This window comes from Oratosquilla oratoria, chromosome 12 (assembly GCF_046742065.1).
Source record: "Oratosquilla oratoria isolate Oo_2021 chromosome 12, ASM4674206v1, whole genome shotgun sequence".
Classification (NCBI taxonomy): Eukaryota; Metazoa; Arthropoda; class Malacostraca; order Stomatopoda; family Squillidae; genus Oratosquilla; species Oratosquilla oratoria.
This window is the reverse complement of record NC_134788.1, coordinates 41,468,356-41,484,576: the sequence shown is the minus strand read 5'-3', so window position 1 is coordinate 41,484,576 and position 16,221 is coordinate 41,468,356. Positions and strand designations below refer to the sequence as shown.

At 39.5% G+C, this 16,221-nt stretch overlaps 2 protein-coding genes across 10 annotated transcripts in view; both read left to right on the top strand.

The window, feature by feature from the left end:
- LOC143031538 (uncharacterized) overlaps window positions 1–16,221 on the top strand; it is a 485,407-nt gene that overhangs the window by 246,532 nt on the left and 222,654 nt on the right. The gene's annotated exons all lie outside the window — the stretch shown is intronic.
- On the top strand, window positions 210–11,189 carry LOC143031530 (KICSTOR complex protein kaptin-like). 9 transcript variants are annotated; one of them, XM_076195492.1, is made up of 4 exons: window positions 241–421; window positions 841–1,035; window positions 3,087–3,195; window positions 7,241–9,026. In XM_076195492.1, exon 4 carries the CDS (start codon window positions 7,483–7,485, stop codon window positions 8,791–8,793), a length of 1,311 nt encoding a protein of 436 aa, XP_076051607.1. In that variant the 5' UTR covers window positions 241–421; window positions 841–1,035; window positions 3,087–3,195; window positions 7,241–7,482; the 3' UTR covers window positions 8,794–9,026. The 9 variants fall into 9 exon arrangements, 8 of the variants coding, with proteins under 8 accessions (XP_076051609.1, XP_076051604.1, XP_076051607.1 ...); XM_076195489.1 differs by lacking the exon at window positions 3,087–3,195 and having other exon boundaries at window positions 223–322; XR_012967008.1 differs by lacking the exons at window positions 3,087–3,195; window positions 7,241–9,026 and adding an exon at window positions 10,752–11,189 and having other exon boundaries at window positions 226–421.

Sequence of the window (16,221 nt, the reverse complement as noted above, 5' to 3'; positions counted from 1 at the left end):
AATACAAGCACATATGTGACTTAAATTGCAAATATATCGTGAATTACGAGGAAGAAACTATGATCCCTTACAATAGCATAGATTAAAAACCTAATACATCTATTTTTTTGTTTCCCTATAATTTTCAAACATCACATTCAATTACCGAAGTTTATTTATCAATAGGATAGTTACTCCTCTTTTAAGTTTTCTATTGCAAAAACTTTAGAAAACGTGTGACGTCACGTAACATACATCATTGTTTTGGTTAAAACAGCTCCCTTCTTTCATGGCAGTTGCAGACCCGTACCCATTTTGTGTAGGTTGAAAAAAGGCCATAAAGGTAATGAAGAAGGTGAAACATGTCTGCTAACGTTGACATTTGAGACTCAAGAATAATGTAGGATTTTGAACATAACTATTGGAATCACCAATTCTTCTGGTACGTTTCACTGTATATAGGTGGAGGGTCTTGATGTCTGGAAGAGAGGTTGTACATCCGGTAGGCGTAGGAGAACTTTGTTAGGCTAAGACGGTGTGGTCGCAGGATCAGAGACGATCCGGGTTAGGGTTAATTGAAGAACTTAACGGAAAAACTTTACATCTATAACACCCTTTTCAGTGTTACAAGTGGTACAAGAAACATACCACTGTTTACTTTAGTTGTTTGTACTTGGAAAATCTATGATCATGATGATTGGTAAATTTTTGGCTTAGGCAAACAACAATTCAAACCTTGTGGTGACAAAGTATCTCGTTAGACCAGACAGTTTATGAGACTGGGAAAGCATTCCTCAGAGATTTGCTATGTTTGTATAGAATTAACTTATTGAGTTTTGTGACTGAAGTACTTTATTTCAGCTTCTGTCAGATGATTTGGTTCATCATGAAGAAACTTTGACACTGTTCAGAGTCGAATCTTAGGTGTTGATGCCTTGAAGGGCTTTGTTTAACTGGGAGAAACTTATCAACACCGACTGACCAACCGTACTAGTGGTGTAGTGTGTAAGAACATCATAATACTAAACTTACTGTGCTGGGACACCTAAGTTCTAGGTAATATATTTATATTTTAACCGGTAAATTTTTAGTTTCGACCATGGGTGCAATATAGCAATAGAGAATTAAATTTGTAAATTATAATGTATCAACGTAATATGCAATTTTGTGAGCAGAAATAAAAAACAAGGTGCTAAAACAGATTTTGTAAGTAATAAAGTCATGTCGGACGAATGGTACGCCATGTTTATGATAGATGCCGACGTCGAAGAAATGAAAGGATAAATTCATCTAACCTAACCTAACCTGTGTTTAATAAATCATTACCTGCAAATTAAATGTCATCCGGCTCGTCCTCGTTATCGTCATTGTGAGAGACATTGGCAGGCTCTTCAACCACTCTCTCAGCTTGCGGGGTATACAAAGTTCTTGCAGCTTGAAGGAATGCATGTATCTCTGCTCCATAACATTCCTTCAAGAAAATGTACCTGGTGAAGTACTGTCAGAAGTACCGAGGCCGTCAATTGACAGACGACAAGATGGCGTCCCAATCCTATGCTACCGACTTCGTTCATTAGCATATTTGCTTGTAGCAAGGTATTTTTTTTTTCATTTCCGCCCACAAAATTGCATATTACGTTGATACATTTTAATTTACAAAATTAATTAATTTTCTATTGTGCCCATGGTCGAAACAAAAAAAATACCTTTTAACCTAACCTAATGTTATCAATGTACAGTACTACCTCTCATTAACAGACTAAAAGGGGGGTAACGGTGTCCGTTGATGTGAATAATCCGTTGATTTGGAGTGGTTTTTGGGTGGCAGAGTGATTGCACAGCACTAAACAACAGCACCAAAAACACCGAAAACACAGCGAAAACACCGCAAACACAGCTAATTAACGTCCGTTAAGGAGAGGTCTCACTGTACCCTTCAACTTTAAGCAACCACCCACTGAGCCTTTACATGCCTGAGTGCTGACCTGGGTTCAAAGTTGTTGTTGTTGTTGTTGTCGTTCCCTAGACTGTCTGTCCGAGCAGCCCCGTCTCCCCAAGGAATGCCACAGCCGAAACTGGGTTTTCCCACAAATCCTTTATAGAGTGTATGTTGTGTTGTTTGCGTGCATGATTGTGTATAATGCAGTCTTCCATAATGTGTTGTATGGTATGGGGTGAAGTGTTACATCCTGGGCAGCTGTTCACGATGCGGTTCAAAGTTCTCAGTGATGCCTCCCTGCCTCCCCCATCACCACTTTCCATTTCCACCATTGCAAAATAATTAAACAGATTTTAAAAATGTTATTTAATGTCCCTATTGCAGAAGGGTTAAGGGAAAAACATTTCCTATTATGCAGATTCTAATGCAAAATTTGTATATTATGGTAAAATATGCAGGACTCCTTTGACTTTTTTTTTTATCATAATTATTTTGCGAGTCTTGTGGGTGGCATGTAGCATGTCCAAACTAGAATTGCCGTCCCCCCCCTAAATGTGCCGCCCCAGGGCATATGCACTCCCCCTAACCTCCATCATTAAGAGTCTAGCACTTGGGAACATTTAGAAACCAAGCATAGTGGCAGGACACCTAAATGACCAAAATGATACATGGACTCAGAAATTTGCCTTACAAAGAGAGGCTTAGGCACCTTAACTTACTCTCTAGAAAGACGCAGAGTGCGGGGTGATCCATTAGAGATGTTCAAGTGGATCAAAGGCTTTTACAAGGGTGATGCAAACAAGGTCATCATATTAAAACAACAGGGCTGGACTTGCAGTAATGGTTATAAACTGGACAAATTTAGATTTAAGAAGGAAATAGGCAAGAATTGGTTTACTAATAGGGTGGTCAACGAATGGAATAGACTTAGTAACCATGTAGTAGTGAGCGCTGAAACTATCAGTTGTTTTAAGAAACGATTAGACAACTTTATGGATGGGGATGACAGGTGGTGATGGATATGGAGCTGCCTAGTGTAGGCCTTATGGTCTCTTGCAGTCTCCTTCATTCTTATGTTATAGGAATGGGGATGGAGGAGGCATAAGCTCTGGGTAATTTATTTTTTTCTCATTGATTTTAACCTAACTTTGTTCCCAAACTTTGTCAGGCTGCCACCCCTGTATACTTCTAGATAGGCTCCTAGCACCTCACACCTATGCACACTCGGATTGAACTCCACCCTCCAGAACATTCCACTACTCTACTGACCCAACCTAGTATGATCAGTATAATTTTCAAGTGGAGGGGCTTTTCCCCATCTTAAGGATCACAAACCTATCATACATAAACGGGGCAGAGTTCCCCATTTTTTTGTATTACCTTAGTTAAGTAACCTAACTTGACTGACTTGGCCTCCTTGTTATGCTTATTCAACTTGCTCTTTATATTCATTGGTGAAGGGTCCTTAAAAGTAGAGCTGGGTGCATTCCTCGCTGCATTCTGCTTTTGTTTGGCCATGGTTAGCACTCCCAAACTATTAAACCAATATAAGTGTTGATATAGTATGTGGCCTGGCTTTTGGATGTGGCCTATGAAATTTTTCTTTGGTATAGAATGTGGCCTACTGGACTTCTATTTCAGTATGAACTTGTCTCTTAAGCTTTAATAGTTTGGGAGTGCTAACTGTGGCCAAACTAAAGCAGAACACACCGAGGAATGTGCCCAGTTCTGCTTAAAAAAAAATTAAGTTGTGTGACCGGCATTACAGCTTAGATAAGTCTTTCAGTCTTTTGCTTTAAGTATCATGTACAAGAGATTCATGACCTCCAGTAGTCTGACCATGGTTATTAACCACTTCAGTACAAGTAAAATTCTCATGGGCAGCATCAGCTGCCTGATGTACGATGATTTGACGATACATCACAATATTCGCATTATAAAATATAAAGTTACAGCTGTATTACTAGTTTTCTTTTACTGAATATTGATAACTACAGGAAATATGATCAAGCTAATTCACAGGCTATGGGGGTCACTCAGCTACAACTACAAAATAAATATAATAAAGATGATGATGCCGGCATCCTCATATACCCACTCGCGCCTCATAATGCCTACGTAGGTGTCATCGTATGGAAGGGGATAAATTAGTTTGTAAGTCACTTAGGAATTGTGTTGTTACCCTATCTAAGTAATTGTTGAGCAGTGAAAAATAATGTTTAATGTGTGGTGAATGAAACTTGTGTATATACCTAACTGTAACAAACAGGAAAGGAAATTGATGAAATTGAATCTTCAACTATTATACCTTGTTGTGATATTGTTTATACATTAGCTTGGCCAGTATTAGCTTTTAAGCTATTAAAAGAATGATTGAATCTGTATGGAAAACTATATTTCTTACATACATACATACATATACCAAGGCTTTTTCCCCCTTACAAGGGGGTAGCCAAAAAGAAAAAGGCATAAAATCATTCCCACCCATTCCATCCCTGAATACACTCCACACCCCTCCACCCTCTTATCTTAGCACCTCCTGAATGACGGGTCATCCCTGCACCTTGTCCACTGCCCTGGGTCAGAAGCAGTGTCGCAAGACAGCACATCCACAGCAAGGCCACTTCATTAAATCGGCGACCCCCCCCCCCTCTCCGTCCCCCCATTGCATAAAATGAGAGGACGGGGAGAAATCCCTTCGGGCTGCATCAAATTTTGCTCACACATACTACCTCACTCGCCCATTCCACCTCATGCTATCACAACATCATCCATATACAACCACTCTCCATTCACCCCTGTCTTCTGTCCTCTCCCGTACTTCCTCAACAGACATTCCCCTCTTCCCCAAAGCCCCCTTCACCCCATCCATCCACCTCATCCTAGGACGTCCCCTCATGTTCACACCCTCCACATCTGCCTTCCATACCTCTTTTACTAGTCTTTCTTCAATCATTCTTTCCATGTGTCCAAACCATCCCAATATTCTTTCATCAACCCTATCTCCCAGCTCCTTTTCCACCCCGTTCTCCTCCTCACCTCCTCATTTCTCACTCTATTTAGCCTAGTAACCCCCATCATACTTCTCAGACACCTCATCTCAAACACATTCAAACTCCTTCTCTCTTCTTCTCTTATGTTCCATGTTTCTGCCCCATACAGTGCTGTTGGCACAATCACTCCTTCATACAGTCTCCTCTTAGCCAGCGGCGGCGCCAGGAATTTTTAGTTGGGGAGGCTAAGGGGGGCTGAGCAAATTTTTGGGGGGGCTAATAGTAATATGATAATACACATATATTATCCTCATTTCAGAAGGGGAGGGGGTTAATGGTTGGGCTAGCACTGATGGCTGACAAATCTTTAGCCCTGGCAATTAAAAATTCCACTTAATAAAATTATTTCAATGAGTGTTTTAAATTTTCAATTTGCTCATTTCAGTTGGGGGGGCTGGCCACTTTTTTTGGGGGGCTAAAGCCCCCCCCCCAAGCCCCCCCTGGTGCCGCCACTGCTCTTAGCATCCATTCCCAAATGTCTATTCCTCATCACACACTTTAATCCACCAAGGCATTTACTCGCTTCTTTCAATCTACATTCTACCTCCACTTTCACTCCACCTTTCCCTGCCACATTTGCACCCAAGTATCTAAAACTATCCACTTCCTCCAGTCCCTCTCCCTTAATGCTCACTTCCAGACTACTGCCACTTTCACCCCTTGTACATCTCATCACCTTACTTTTACCCACATTTATCTTGAATTCATTTATCTTGAATTCATTTATTAATTCATTTATTATTATTTGTTAATGTTTTCTCAATTTTATCTGCAAAGCTAGGAACCAACTTGGTTGCTGTTATTTGTATCTCCCTGATCTTGTTTATATCCATCATCTTATGCAGGGACCTTACCATCACTGCAATTACTGTGTATTCCAATTTGAGGTGGGTCAGACATATCATTATCATCATCAGTGTAGTATGTTTCACCCCCAACTTTATTCATATAATTTTCCAGTGATTATCTGTAATTTATCCTTTCTCCATTTATTTATTTATTGATGGTCATTTTGAGCTTATACTTGTTTCCAGTACTTTGCATTTATATTTATTTTCCATGATTGGCTCCATGCATATGTATGGTCAAGGTCATATAATAATTTGCAGTTTTCTTTTGTTTTTATTTTTTTGTGATCTTTGCAACATCTGCAAACAGTTTCCTAAGTATTTCAGTGGCTTTGACCCATCGTTTTTCTCTCATATTTCCGAAATAATCATTCACATCAGCATGGTATATTAGCACAGCCTAATTCACACCCTGCCATAATTTTTGACGTTATAGTGCATTCACAAGTGTATTTAATTACAGTGTTTACTCTTGATATTAAGTGTGTCGTAGCCGACACCCATGAAGTAAATCGAACAAGTGAATTTGGGATACACGAGGTAGTTTGTGATGACGTCACGACTTCACCTGTTCGATTTACTTCACGGGTGTCGGCTACGACACACTTAATATCAAGAGTAAACGCTGTAATTAAATACACTTGTGAATGCACTATAACGTCAAAAATTATGGCAGGGTGTGAATTAGGCTGTGCTAATATATCATACTGATGTGAATGGTTATTTCGGAAATATGAGCGAAAAACGATGGGTCAAAGCCGCTGAAATACTTAGTAGTCTATTATACATTTCATCGTGTCATGTACATATATCAAGAATATTACAAGTGCCAGCACAGACCCCTGAGGAACTTGTTACTGCACTCCACTCTGACAGTTCAGCCTTTACTAGAGTTCTCATGGATAGGTATTTCTAGAAATCCTTTATTCATACAATGAGCTTACTCATAAGGATCCAAAGTCTTACAGTTTTCACAAAAGTCTAACAAAGGTAACGTATCAAATGCTTGCTCCAGGTTACAGTTCATTGAACCCTCTTGCAGCACATCAACCATTCCTGTGTAAAACAGTAATTTGATATGCATGACCTTCCATCTCTAGAACCAAATTTATTATCTGATATTTTATTTTCCCCTTCTCAAGATATTTATCCCACCTATCTTTTACATTTCTCACATAATTTAGCTATGCTGGTCAGTATTATCATGATTTCTCCTTAGCCAGAGTGGTATTTTCCAGAATGGTCAGACCAAGTTGCAGATCCCATTCAACAGATCACTCATTTTTTTTCTTAACCAAGTGAATTCTAAATTGTAAATTATCAGTATAATATAACATTGAGTTATTCTACTTTGATATCACCAAATGTCTGAACCATTTACAGGTATGTAACTCAATTATTTCTTCCTTTATTATTGGCAGGATAAGAAAAATAAGTGCTCATCAATAGATATGCCCTTGGACAGCATACAGTGGGAAAAAGTAGATATTCCTATGTCCCATACAGAAGTGACCCTTGTATGGGCTTAGCATCTAATGATCCAAACAAACTACAGTACTAGTGAACTTTTAAAAGGCTTCTTCGTTTGCCATCATTCCCAATTGTTGTAGATACAAAAATAAACCTGTTTGCTGCATCTAGTTAACAGGCTATCTTAGGAAATATGGCACACTTAAGCCTAACTCCAAAAGTGTCTAGCAGCAGCACATCCAGTAATAACCAGAGCTGCATGGACTTTTGCCATGCCCATTTTTTCAGTGTTCCAACTCAAGGTAGTATTTATACATTGGCACAACTGGTTGATTCTGCAGGTCGGACTAAGATCCTGTTTGCAACATTACAAAGAAAAGTGTATTGCATGCAGTATTGGAATGGAAGACCATGTATCAAGGAAGTTCCATTTACATATATACCAGGAGGGGCTGAGATTATTTCTATTGATGCATACATACGAGATACTGATAAAGAAGACTTTGTTATTGGGATAACAATTATCAAAAAGGATGAGACCAATAATGGAAGTACCAGCCAGTACTTGAATATGTATTCTAGTGTTGATAGGACAAGTGAAGGCAATGGTTTACAGGTAGCTTCCCAGAATTGTCTACACCTGCAACTTTCTTATGTGCCATATCAAGTTAAACATGTCTTATTACCTCAGGATGGAGGTGTTGCAGTTGTTTGGCTAGTGTGTGGGAGTGATAGCCAGGTGCACGTTTACCATGGTGACGATGAGGGGCATAATTACCAAGAGACAAACTTGAATGCCACCTTTCCTGAACTTTGTGACATCAAGGGTATTACACTTTGTGTTGAGGTGCTTTACACAAGTGATAACAGGGTGCGCTACACAGCTACCAGTGGTGAAGATGGATGTGTGACACTATCCAAAGTTGTTCTTGAAAATACAGTCCCACGAATTGCCGCTAAACAAACCATGAATTGGGATTATCCTGTAGGATGGGTCAGGCTTCTCAGGCTACAAAGCTTTAATCCTCCTACTCCAGGCTTAAGTGAAGTTAATGTAATTGATGACTACAAGCATAATCCAGTTATTGATGATGAGTTACCTTATTTAGTTGTAGGAAGTTCTGTAGAATCATGCACTGTCTTCAGAGATCTTGCACCTGGAAAAGGCTGCTACTTAAAAGACTCTGAAGCATATGATGTTGTTACTTGCTGTATTGTATGTGATCTAGACATGGATGGTACAAATGAAATTGTTATTGGGACTTATGGCCAAGTGGTTCTTATGTACAAGTATGAAACAAATGGTTGTTGGCGTTTGGTGGCCTCTCTTAATGTTCCAGACCCTATACTGAGTTTGAGCTATTGTGATATTATGGTAGAGGGAAGTAATCAGCTCATCATAATGACTGTGAAAGGGGTTCATGTATACCAGTGTAACCCATGGAAAACTAAAAAGCTCTGCATGGAAAAACTTAAAGCTCTTGTAGAGCTTAGAAACACATAATCAAAAATAAATTGAATTTGTTGTGTGACCATAAATTAATTTGAAATTAGAATGATTATTATTTTTTTTTTTCATGTTGCTGGGAAGCATCATAATGTCCCATTATTCAGGTATGAATAATGTTTGATATTTGATAATGATATTGCAGTCCCTTTTTTGTATGTGGATGGTCTTAAGGAACACATTGTGGCCACCAGTCATTTCTTGATGAATAAAGACATTATCTAGAACCAGCAGTTTGTTGATTTATCACTTTTATTTAGATATAATTCTGCTATAGGAAAGATGTAATTTAATTCATAATAAAGCTTTAGGACATTAGTGTATATCTTAATAAATGCTACATTTACATAAATATGGTTAGCATCCCGTGCAGGAAAAATGGATGGCAGTGATTATGAGAAATATTAACTGAACATGCATTTCTGACAACTGCAAAGACATGTCTAAGCTCAATTATATTGTCTAGCATCTATGTCCATTTGTGACCCAGATTTGTTGCCCTCTACCTTATCATTATTATTATTTTCTTTTTGTCATATCACTCCCTGCTCTATCTCCAATTTTGTCATTCTTTTCCCATTGACTTGTTCACATTTTTTATTTTTTTTTAGCCATTTCCTATATCCAGTACTTTGCAATTTCCATTCTTGTCTCCAGGCATGTCGCATATACTGTTGGAAATTCTTTGTACATTTCTCATGATTTTTGCATTATCCACAAACATTTCAATGTAGCCTGTACCTTCCATCATCTCATTTACATACATGTGGAACATAACAGGAGCTAGTTACCCTTGTAGGACTCCACCATTCTCTCCATCTTTCATCCAGTCAGACATTTTACCTCCTACCCCTCTGGTGTACTTCAATTTGTCGTGAAAGATGACTGTACCTTGTAGAATGTATTCTATAGATTTAGGTGCACAAAATCCACCCAACTCTTTCGTCCAGGGCATGTATCATGTTCAAGTGAAAACATAATAGGTTCAATGTAAATGATCTTTTAGTTCAGAAGCTGAATTGATTGCCCATGAAAATGTTAATTTCTTCAAAGTATTGAAGAGTACTAGGATGGTTTGGACACATAGAAAGAATGAGTGAAGAAAGACTAGTAAAAGAGGTATGGAAGGCAGATGTGGAGGGAGTGAACATGAGGGGATGTCCTAGGATGAGGTGGATGGATGGGGTGAAAGGGGCTTTGGGGAAGAGGGGAATGTCTGTTGAGGAAGGACAGGAGAGGACAGAAGACAGGGGTGAATGGAGAATGGTTGTATATGGATGAGGTTGTGATGCATGAGGTGGAATGGGCAGGGGGATGGGGGGTGAGGTAGTATGTGTGAGCAAAATTTGACGCAGCCCGAAGGGATTTCTCCCTGTCTTCTCCTTTTATGCAATGGGGGGACGGAAAGGGGGGGGTTGCCGATTTAATGAAGCGGCCTTGCTGTGGATGTGCTGTGTCTTGTGACACTGCCTCTGACCCAGGGCAGTGGACAAGGTGCAGGGATGACCCATCATCCAGGAGGTGCTAAGATAAGAGGGAGGGTGGAGGGGTGTGGAGTGTATTCAGGGATGGAATGGGTGGGAATGATTTTATGCCTTTTTCTTTTTGGCTACCCCCCTTGTAAGGGGGAAAAATCTTTGGTATATATGTGTATGTATATCTAACTCAGTCTGACTGTTCACATTCCTCTTAACAAGATCAGGAAACTTTTATTATTTCAACCTAAAGCTGTGCTGCTTCAAAGGCCATACCATCCACTATTAGCTTAGAAATTCCCTTCTGTCTAATTTAGAATTGGACCTTTAGAACAGTTTTGGTTCATCTTATCAAAGTTCTTTTTAATCTCTTTATAGCTTGTTTATAATCTTTATTCTGTTTGTTATTATTATTTTCAAACTATGGTTTTATTTCTATCAAACAATTTTTTCCATTTCCTGTCCTACGTCTCTCACCAGGTCTGACTCCACTTCAATCGAAGAAGAATTGAGACAGGCTCCACATTTGGTAACATCATAATGTTCCATCATCAGCCAAATTCCAAATATGACCAAGCATCTGAATTTCATCAAGTTCTACACTTTACTGCCTGGCAGCCTAAAATCGAACGAGTTTCCCAACATCCTTGATATTCCCACGTAGGCATTCTTGCTTCGTTAGATGCAGAAAGCTTGTTTACCAATGTTCATGGAATTCAAGAACATTGGTTTTATCAGTGCAATTGTCACAGGAAATAAAACCACCGACTCCCAGATGATATCCCTAGAGAACGTCTAGACTCTAGAGCAGAGGCTTTTAACTTGGGGTTTGTGGGACAGTTTACAAGGGTACTCATTTGATTACCGAAAGATTACTTAAACATAAAAATCTACATTGTTTTAATGTTGATGCTTAACTGGTGAATAAAGTCATTACATTCTGAACCATTTGGTATCCATCAGGGGTACCATTGTATGTTTAATTACTCTTGATATATTACCATCCTATAATCTGTATCGGGTTAATAGAGGTACGGGTCGATGGTCTGATGACTAGGGATGTGTAACGGGATTTTTTTTTTTTTTAAATGCTCTAGAGGCTTGCATCAAGGAAGCCCCCTTTTACGGCCCCGATGTTAAGGCACGTTTCGAAATGGATGGCGTAACAATATAATTCCCATTTGGTAATCTTTTTTTGCTCTTGTGGAAACGATAGCATGTGTAGTAAACCCAACATGCAGCCTTCAATCCGCTCGCGCTATATCGAACACATTCATCAACACAAAGGAGGCCAAACAATCCATACACCTCTCTCAATTATTTGTAACTAACTTAATAGCGAATGCAATGGCGTGTACAAGTGTAGCGATGTTCTTGTGTTAATAAACAGAACTTTATCACAATGACCTTGACCATAAATAATAATAATTATAATAATAGAATAACACCCTACAGCAATTGCTTTATCCCATCATTAACCCATTCAACTCCGATGACAAGATGTCTTGTCATTTGGTCAAATAAAACAAAAAATCATAAAACACCAAAATGTTTGATCAAACACCAGAAAAATATGACGTCAGTCCTCGCTTCGCTGCGAGCGAAGCGAGGACTGACGTCATATTTTTCTGGTGTTTGATCAAACATTTTGGTGTTTTATGATTTTTTGTTTTATTTGACCAAATGACAAGACATCTTGTCATCGGAGTTGAATGGGTTAAGTGAGGGATTTATTATTTGATTTCCCGGCCAACCCACAACCACAGCAACCCTCAACTTGGACTTTGTACTGCAAAGGACACGTAAGTACCGGATAAGAGAGAGACCTTCACAAAATCATTTCTTGAAACGTCGAACCTTGCCAAGACATTTATTGTACATTAGTTGTCAAGAATAACAGACTTCGCGCTACCCCCCTACCCAAAGAAGTCAACGTTTTGAACGCAATGTTACAGGTGTTACCTCCGCACGTTTTAGCAAATTAGCGTGACTTCCATGGCTCAAAGAAGATAAATTTACTTGATCTGCACTGAACAAAATCACTAAGGTTCCAAGGAAAAGTATATCCATCTCCTCAAAATGGTATGATCCATCAATATTATGAAAACTAATGAACATAAAATTCTTGTCATGTGTCCCAAATGGAAAAAAAAAAAAAAAAAAAAAACGAGCGAGTCACTTTGCCATCGCCACTTTCATGTCTGCATGTACATATATATTTTGCTGGTAACCACGTGGTGACGCGGCGCTGGTCAAAACCAGACTGGCCGTCACACAATTCTCTATTCTATTCTATAAAATTTGGGAGAGAGGCTCCCACGGGCTTTAGGTGTGAGCCCGTTTGGTGGGTGATTGTACATACGAGTGTGTGTGGGCCCAGCCACACACACTCATACATTCACAAGATGTGCACACGTATATGAAATGCGCATGCACATCTCAGTGAATGCACCCTTCTCAATATAACTGTATAATGATGGTAAGTGGTGACATCTTGATGTATATAATGTAAAGAAAGGGGGGGGTGATCCCCGTCACACAACTCGAGCTAGGCCTATATACTCGCCGAAGTTAGCAAGATGGCTCGCCCAGCCCCAGGCAGCAGCCAATCAGAAACTCGGTAAAGCTCTCCGGGGACCTTCGATGAGCCGCCAGCCTCCTTTAACCCATTCAACTCCGATGACAAGATGTCTTGTCATTTGGTCAAATAAAACAAAAAATCATAAAACACCAAAATTTTGATCAAACACCAGAAAAATATGACGTCAGTCCTCGCTTCGCTGCGAGCGAAGCGAGGATTGACGTCATATTTTTCTGGTGTTTGATCAAAATTTTGGTGTTTTATGATTTTTTGTTTTATTTGACCAAATGACAAGACATCTTGTCATCGGAGTTTAATGGGTTAAAAGGACAGCGTCTTGCCGAGACAGTTGTACAGCCTCCAACCCCAAGTCTCCTGTCCACTCCCCCAAAGCCACGACGCCACGAAATAGACATCCCTAAAAATCGCCCGCTGGCAGAAGCCCTCTTTCATACACAACTTTCTTTTCATTTTCATACAGACATCTCTTCCCCTCCTACAACTACCGATCCCGCGCGAGTGGGTGGTCTGCCCTAGCTAGTCGACAGCCGACAGTTCTCCAGCAAGTCGTCTCGGGCACGACATCTCCAAGCTTCAAGGGGCCCTTTGCTCTCAGCCCACGACCTTCGAGCCCTGTATACATTACATATATCGCTGAGGCAAAGATTATCTTTAATTCAAAATGCAGTTTTAAAAGAAAAATAATAGAATCATCCTTGATTAACAAATTTTCAAATTTTAATATATCATATGGGCAGTGGTCACCTGACTGCATTACCACCTGGGCAGTCAACATATTGTTACCATCGTTGGTGAAGGCGGGTGACCTGCCCCGCAAAGCACTCGACGCTACCTGAGTCCTACCCTTGTCCCTTATTTTTATTGTATATAAGACATGCCTTTTGCTCTACCTTTCTGTATTCCACTGAAGAGGATCACAGTCCGTGATCGAAATATATGGAATTCATTTATTTCATTTCTTCTTATCCAACACAGTGGGTTTTTGTTGAATATATCGCTTGTTTGCGAAAACGTCGTCATAACTCAAAATTTCGAATTTTTCAGGAGAGGCATTTTAAAGTTTCAAAACGCTCTCAATATTATAAAAAGCCCTCAAACACCATAGGTGGAAATTTTTTTGGAGCATCAAATACGCCTCTAAAGTTTATAGAAGTTGAAACAATCATAATCTTTACTAAGTCTAAAATATTTGTTGGAACAAGTTGGAACATGTAAGGTTATGTCGTTGGGACATTTAGCACTCCCTAGCGGTCAATTTTTGAGCTACAGATATGACACTGTTACCAAAAAAATCCGTGTTTGAAGATGAATATGTCTGTATAGATAACTCAAAAATTCAGTTTTTTGAGTTATGACGACGTTTTCGCAAACAAGCGATATATATATATATATATATATATATATATATATATATATGTACATATCTATATATATATATATATATATATATATATATATATATAGTGTATATATATATATATATATATATGTGTGTGTGTGTGTTCACCTTGGTCTTTGGATCACGTGTTTGACTCGTGATCGACAGCTATTTCCCTCCCGGAAGAGAGCTCAGAGCTCGTATGACCGATCTATGGGTAATGCTATGACCTTACACACACACACACACACACACACACACACACACACACACACACACACACACAACTCCCCGCCCACGAGAGTCAGAGTAACGACCCGAAGCGCAGCGATACCGAAATAATTTCGGCCCTGGGCAGGATTCGAACCAAGTACTACGAGCACCACCATGCTGGTAGTTCAGCGCTCTACCAACCACTCCACCGAGTGTGTGTGTGTGTGTATGTATATGTCAATCAATCGATCAAATCAGCCATCCTGAGTCCACTACTGAAGAAAGGCCTCCTTCATAGCATTCCATGATTCACACGACCGCGCCAACCTATGCCATGTCACTCCTGCAAACTTCTCGATCTCGTCTCTCCACCTTTCTGGTCTCCCTCTTCCACGCTTTCTATCTAGCGGCGTCCACTCAGTAACACATTTACTCCATCTCTCATCAGTCGTTCGCACTAACTTACCTGCCCAATTCCACTTCCTCTCTTCTACTGCTTCCACGATATCTTTCACTCCAGTCTGCTCTCTCACCCAACTTGCTCTCTTTCGGTCTCTCAGCGTTATTCCCATCATTGATCTCTCCATTCTCCTCTGTGCTGTCCTTAGTTTTGTTTCCATTGCCTTCGTTAGTTTCCAAGTCTCACATCCGTAGATTATTGCTGGCAGAATGCATTGATTGTAAACTTTACGTTTCAATCATAGAGGTAGAGAGCCTCTCAGGATCTTATTATGCTTACCAACCAATTTCCAACCAATTACAATGCGTCTCTTTGTTTCATTACCATGATCTTTCGTCACTTTCACCATCTGGCCTAAATAATTATACTCTTCAACTTCCTCAAGACTCTCATCATCAATTACAATCTCTTTACTTTGAACTTTCGTATTGAACATTACTTTGGTTTTACTCTTATTGATTTTTAAACCTACTTTGACACTTTCCTTGTTTAGATCACTCAGCATATCTTGCAAGTCTTCTGCTCTTTCTGAAATAAGAATGATGTCATCCGCAAATCTTAGGTGATTCAAATATTCACCATTAATCTTTAAACCTTTCTTTTCCCAACACAGTCTTCTGAAAATATCTTCCAAGCAAGCTGTAAATAGTTTCGGTGAAATTGTATCGCCTTGCCATACTCCTTTCTCGATCTTGATCTTTTCTGTATCTTTATGTAGTCGAATTATAGCGGTACCTTTCGCATATATCTTTTCTAAAACTTTTACGATCTGTTAATTTGTACCCTGCCTGCGTAGCGAGTTTAGTATTGTTATTTGTTCTACCGAGTCAAAGGCCTTCTCGTAATCTACAAAAGCTAAACACAGAGGTATATTATATTCTGTCGTTTTCTCGATTAGTTGGTTTATCGCCTGCAAATAGTCTAGAGTCGAATATCCGCTCCTAAAGCCTGCCTGTTCTCTCGGTTGGTTTCCATCTAAAACTTGACTTAGTCTTTTTGTAAGGATCTTGGAGAATAATTTACATACATTTGATGGCAAGCTAATCGGTCGATAGCTACTAAGGTCCTTCTGGTCTCCTTTTTTATAAAGTAAAATCACTATAGCATTGCACCACGCATCAGGAACGCTTTCTTGATGTAAGCACTGGGTGTATAACTCAGCTAATCTAATATGAACTAATTTCCCTGCGTCTTTCAACAGATCTATCGATATACCATCTTCCCCGGGTGCTTTTCCTCATTTCATATTCTTTAGAGCAAATTCTACTTCTTCCTTTGTAATCTCTGGTACACTACT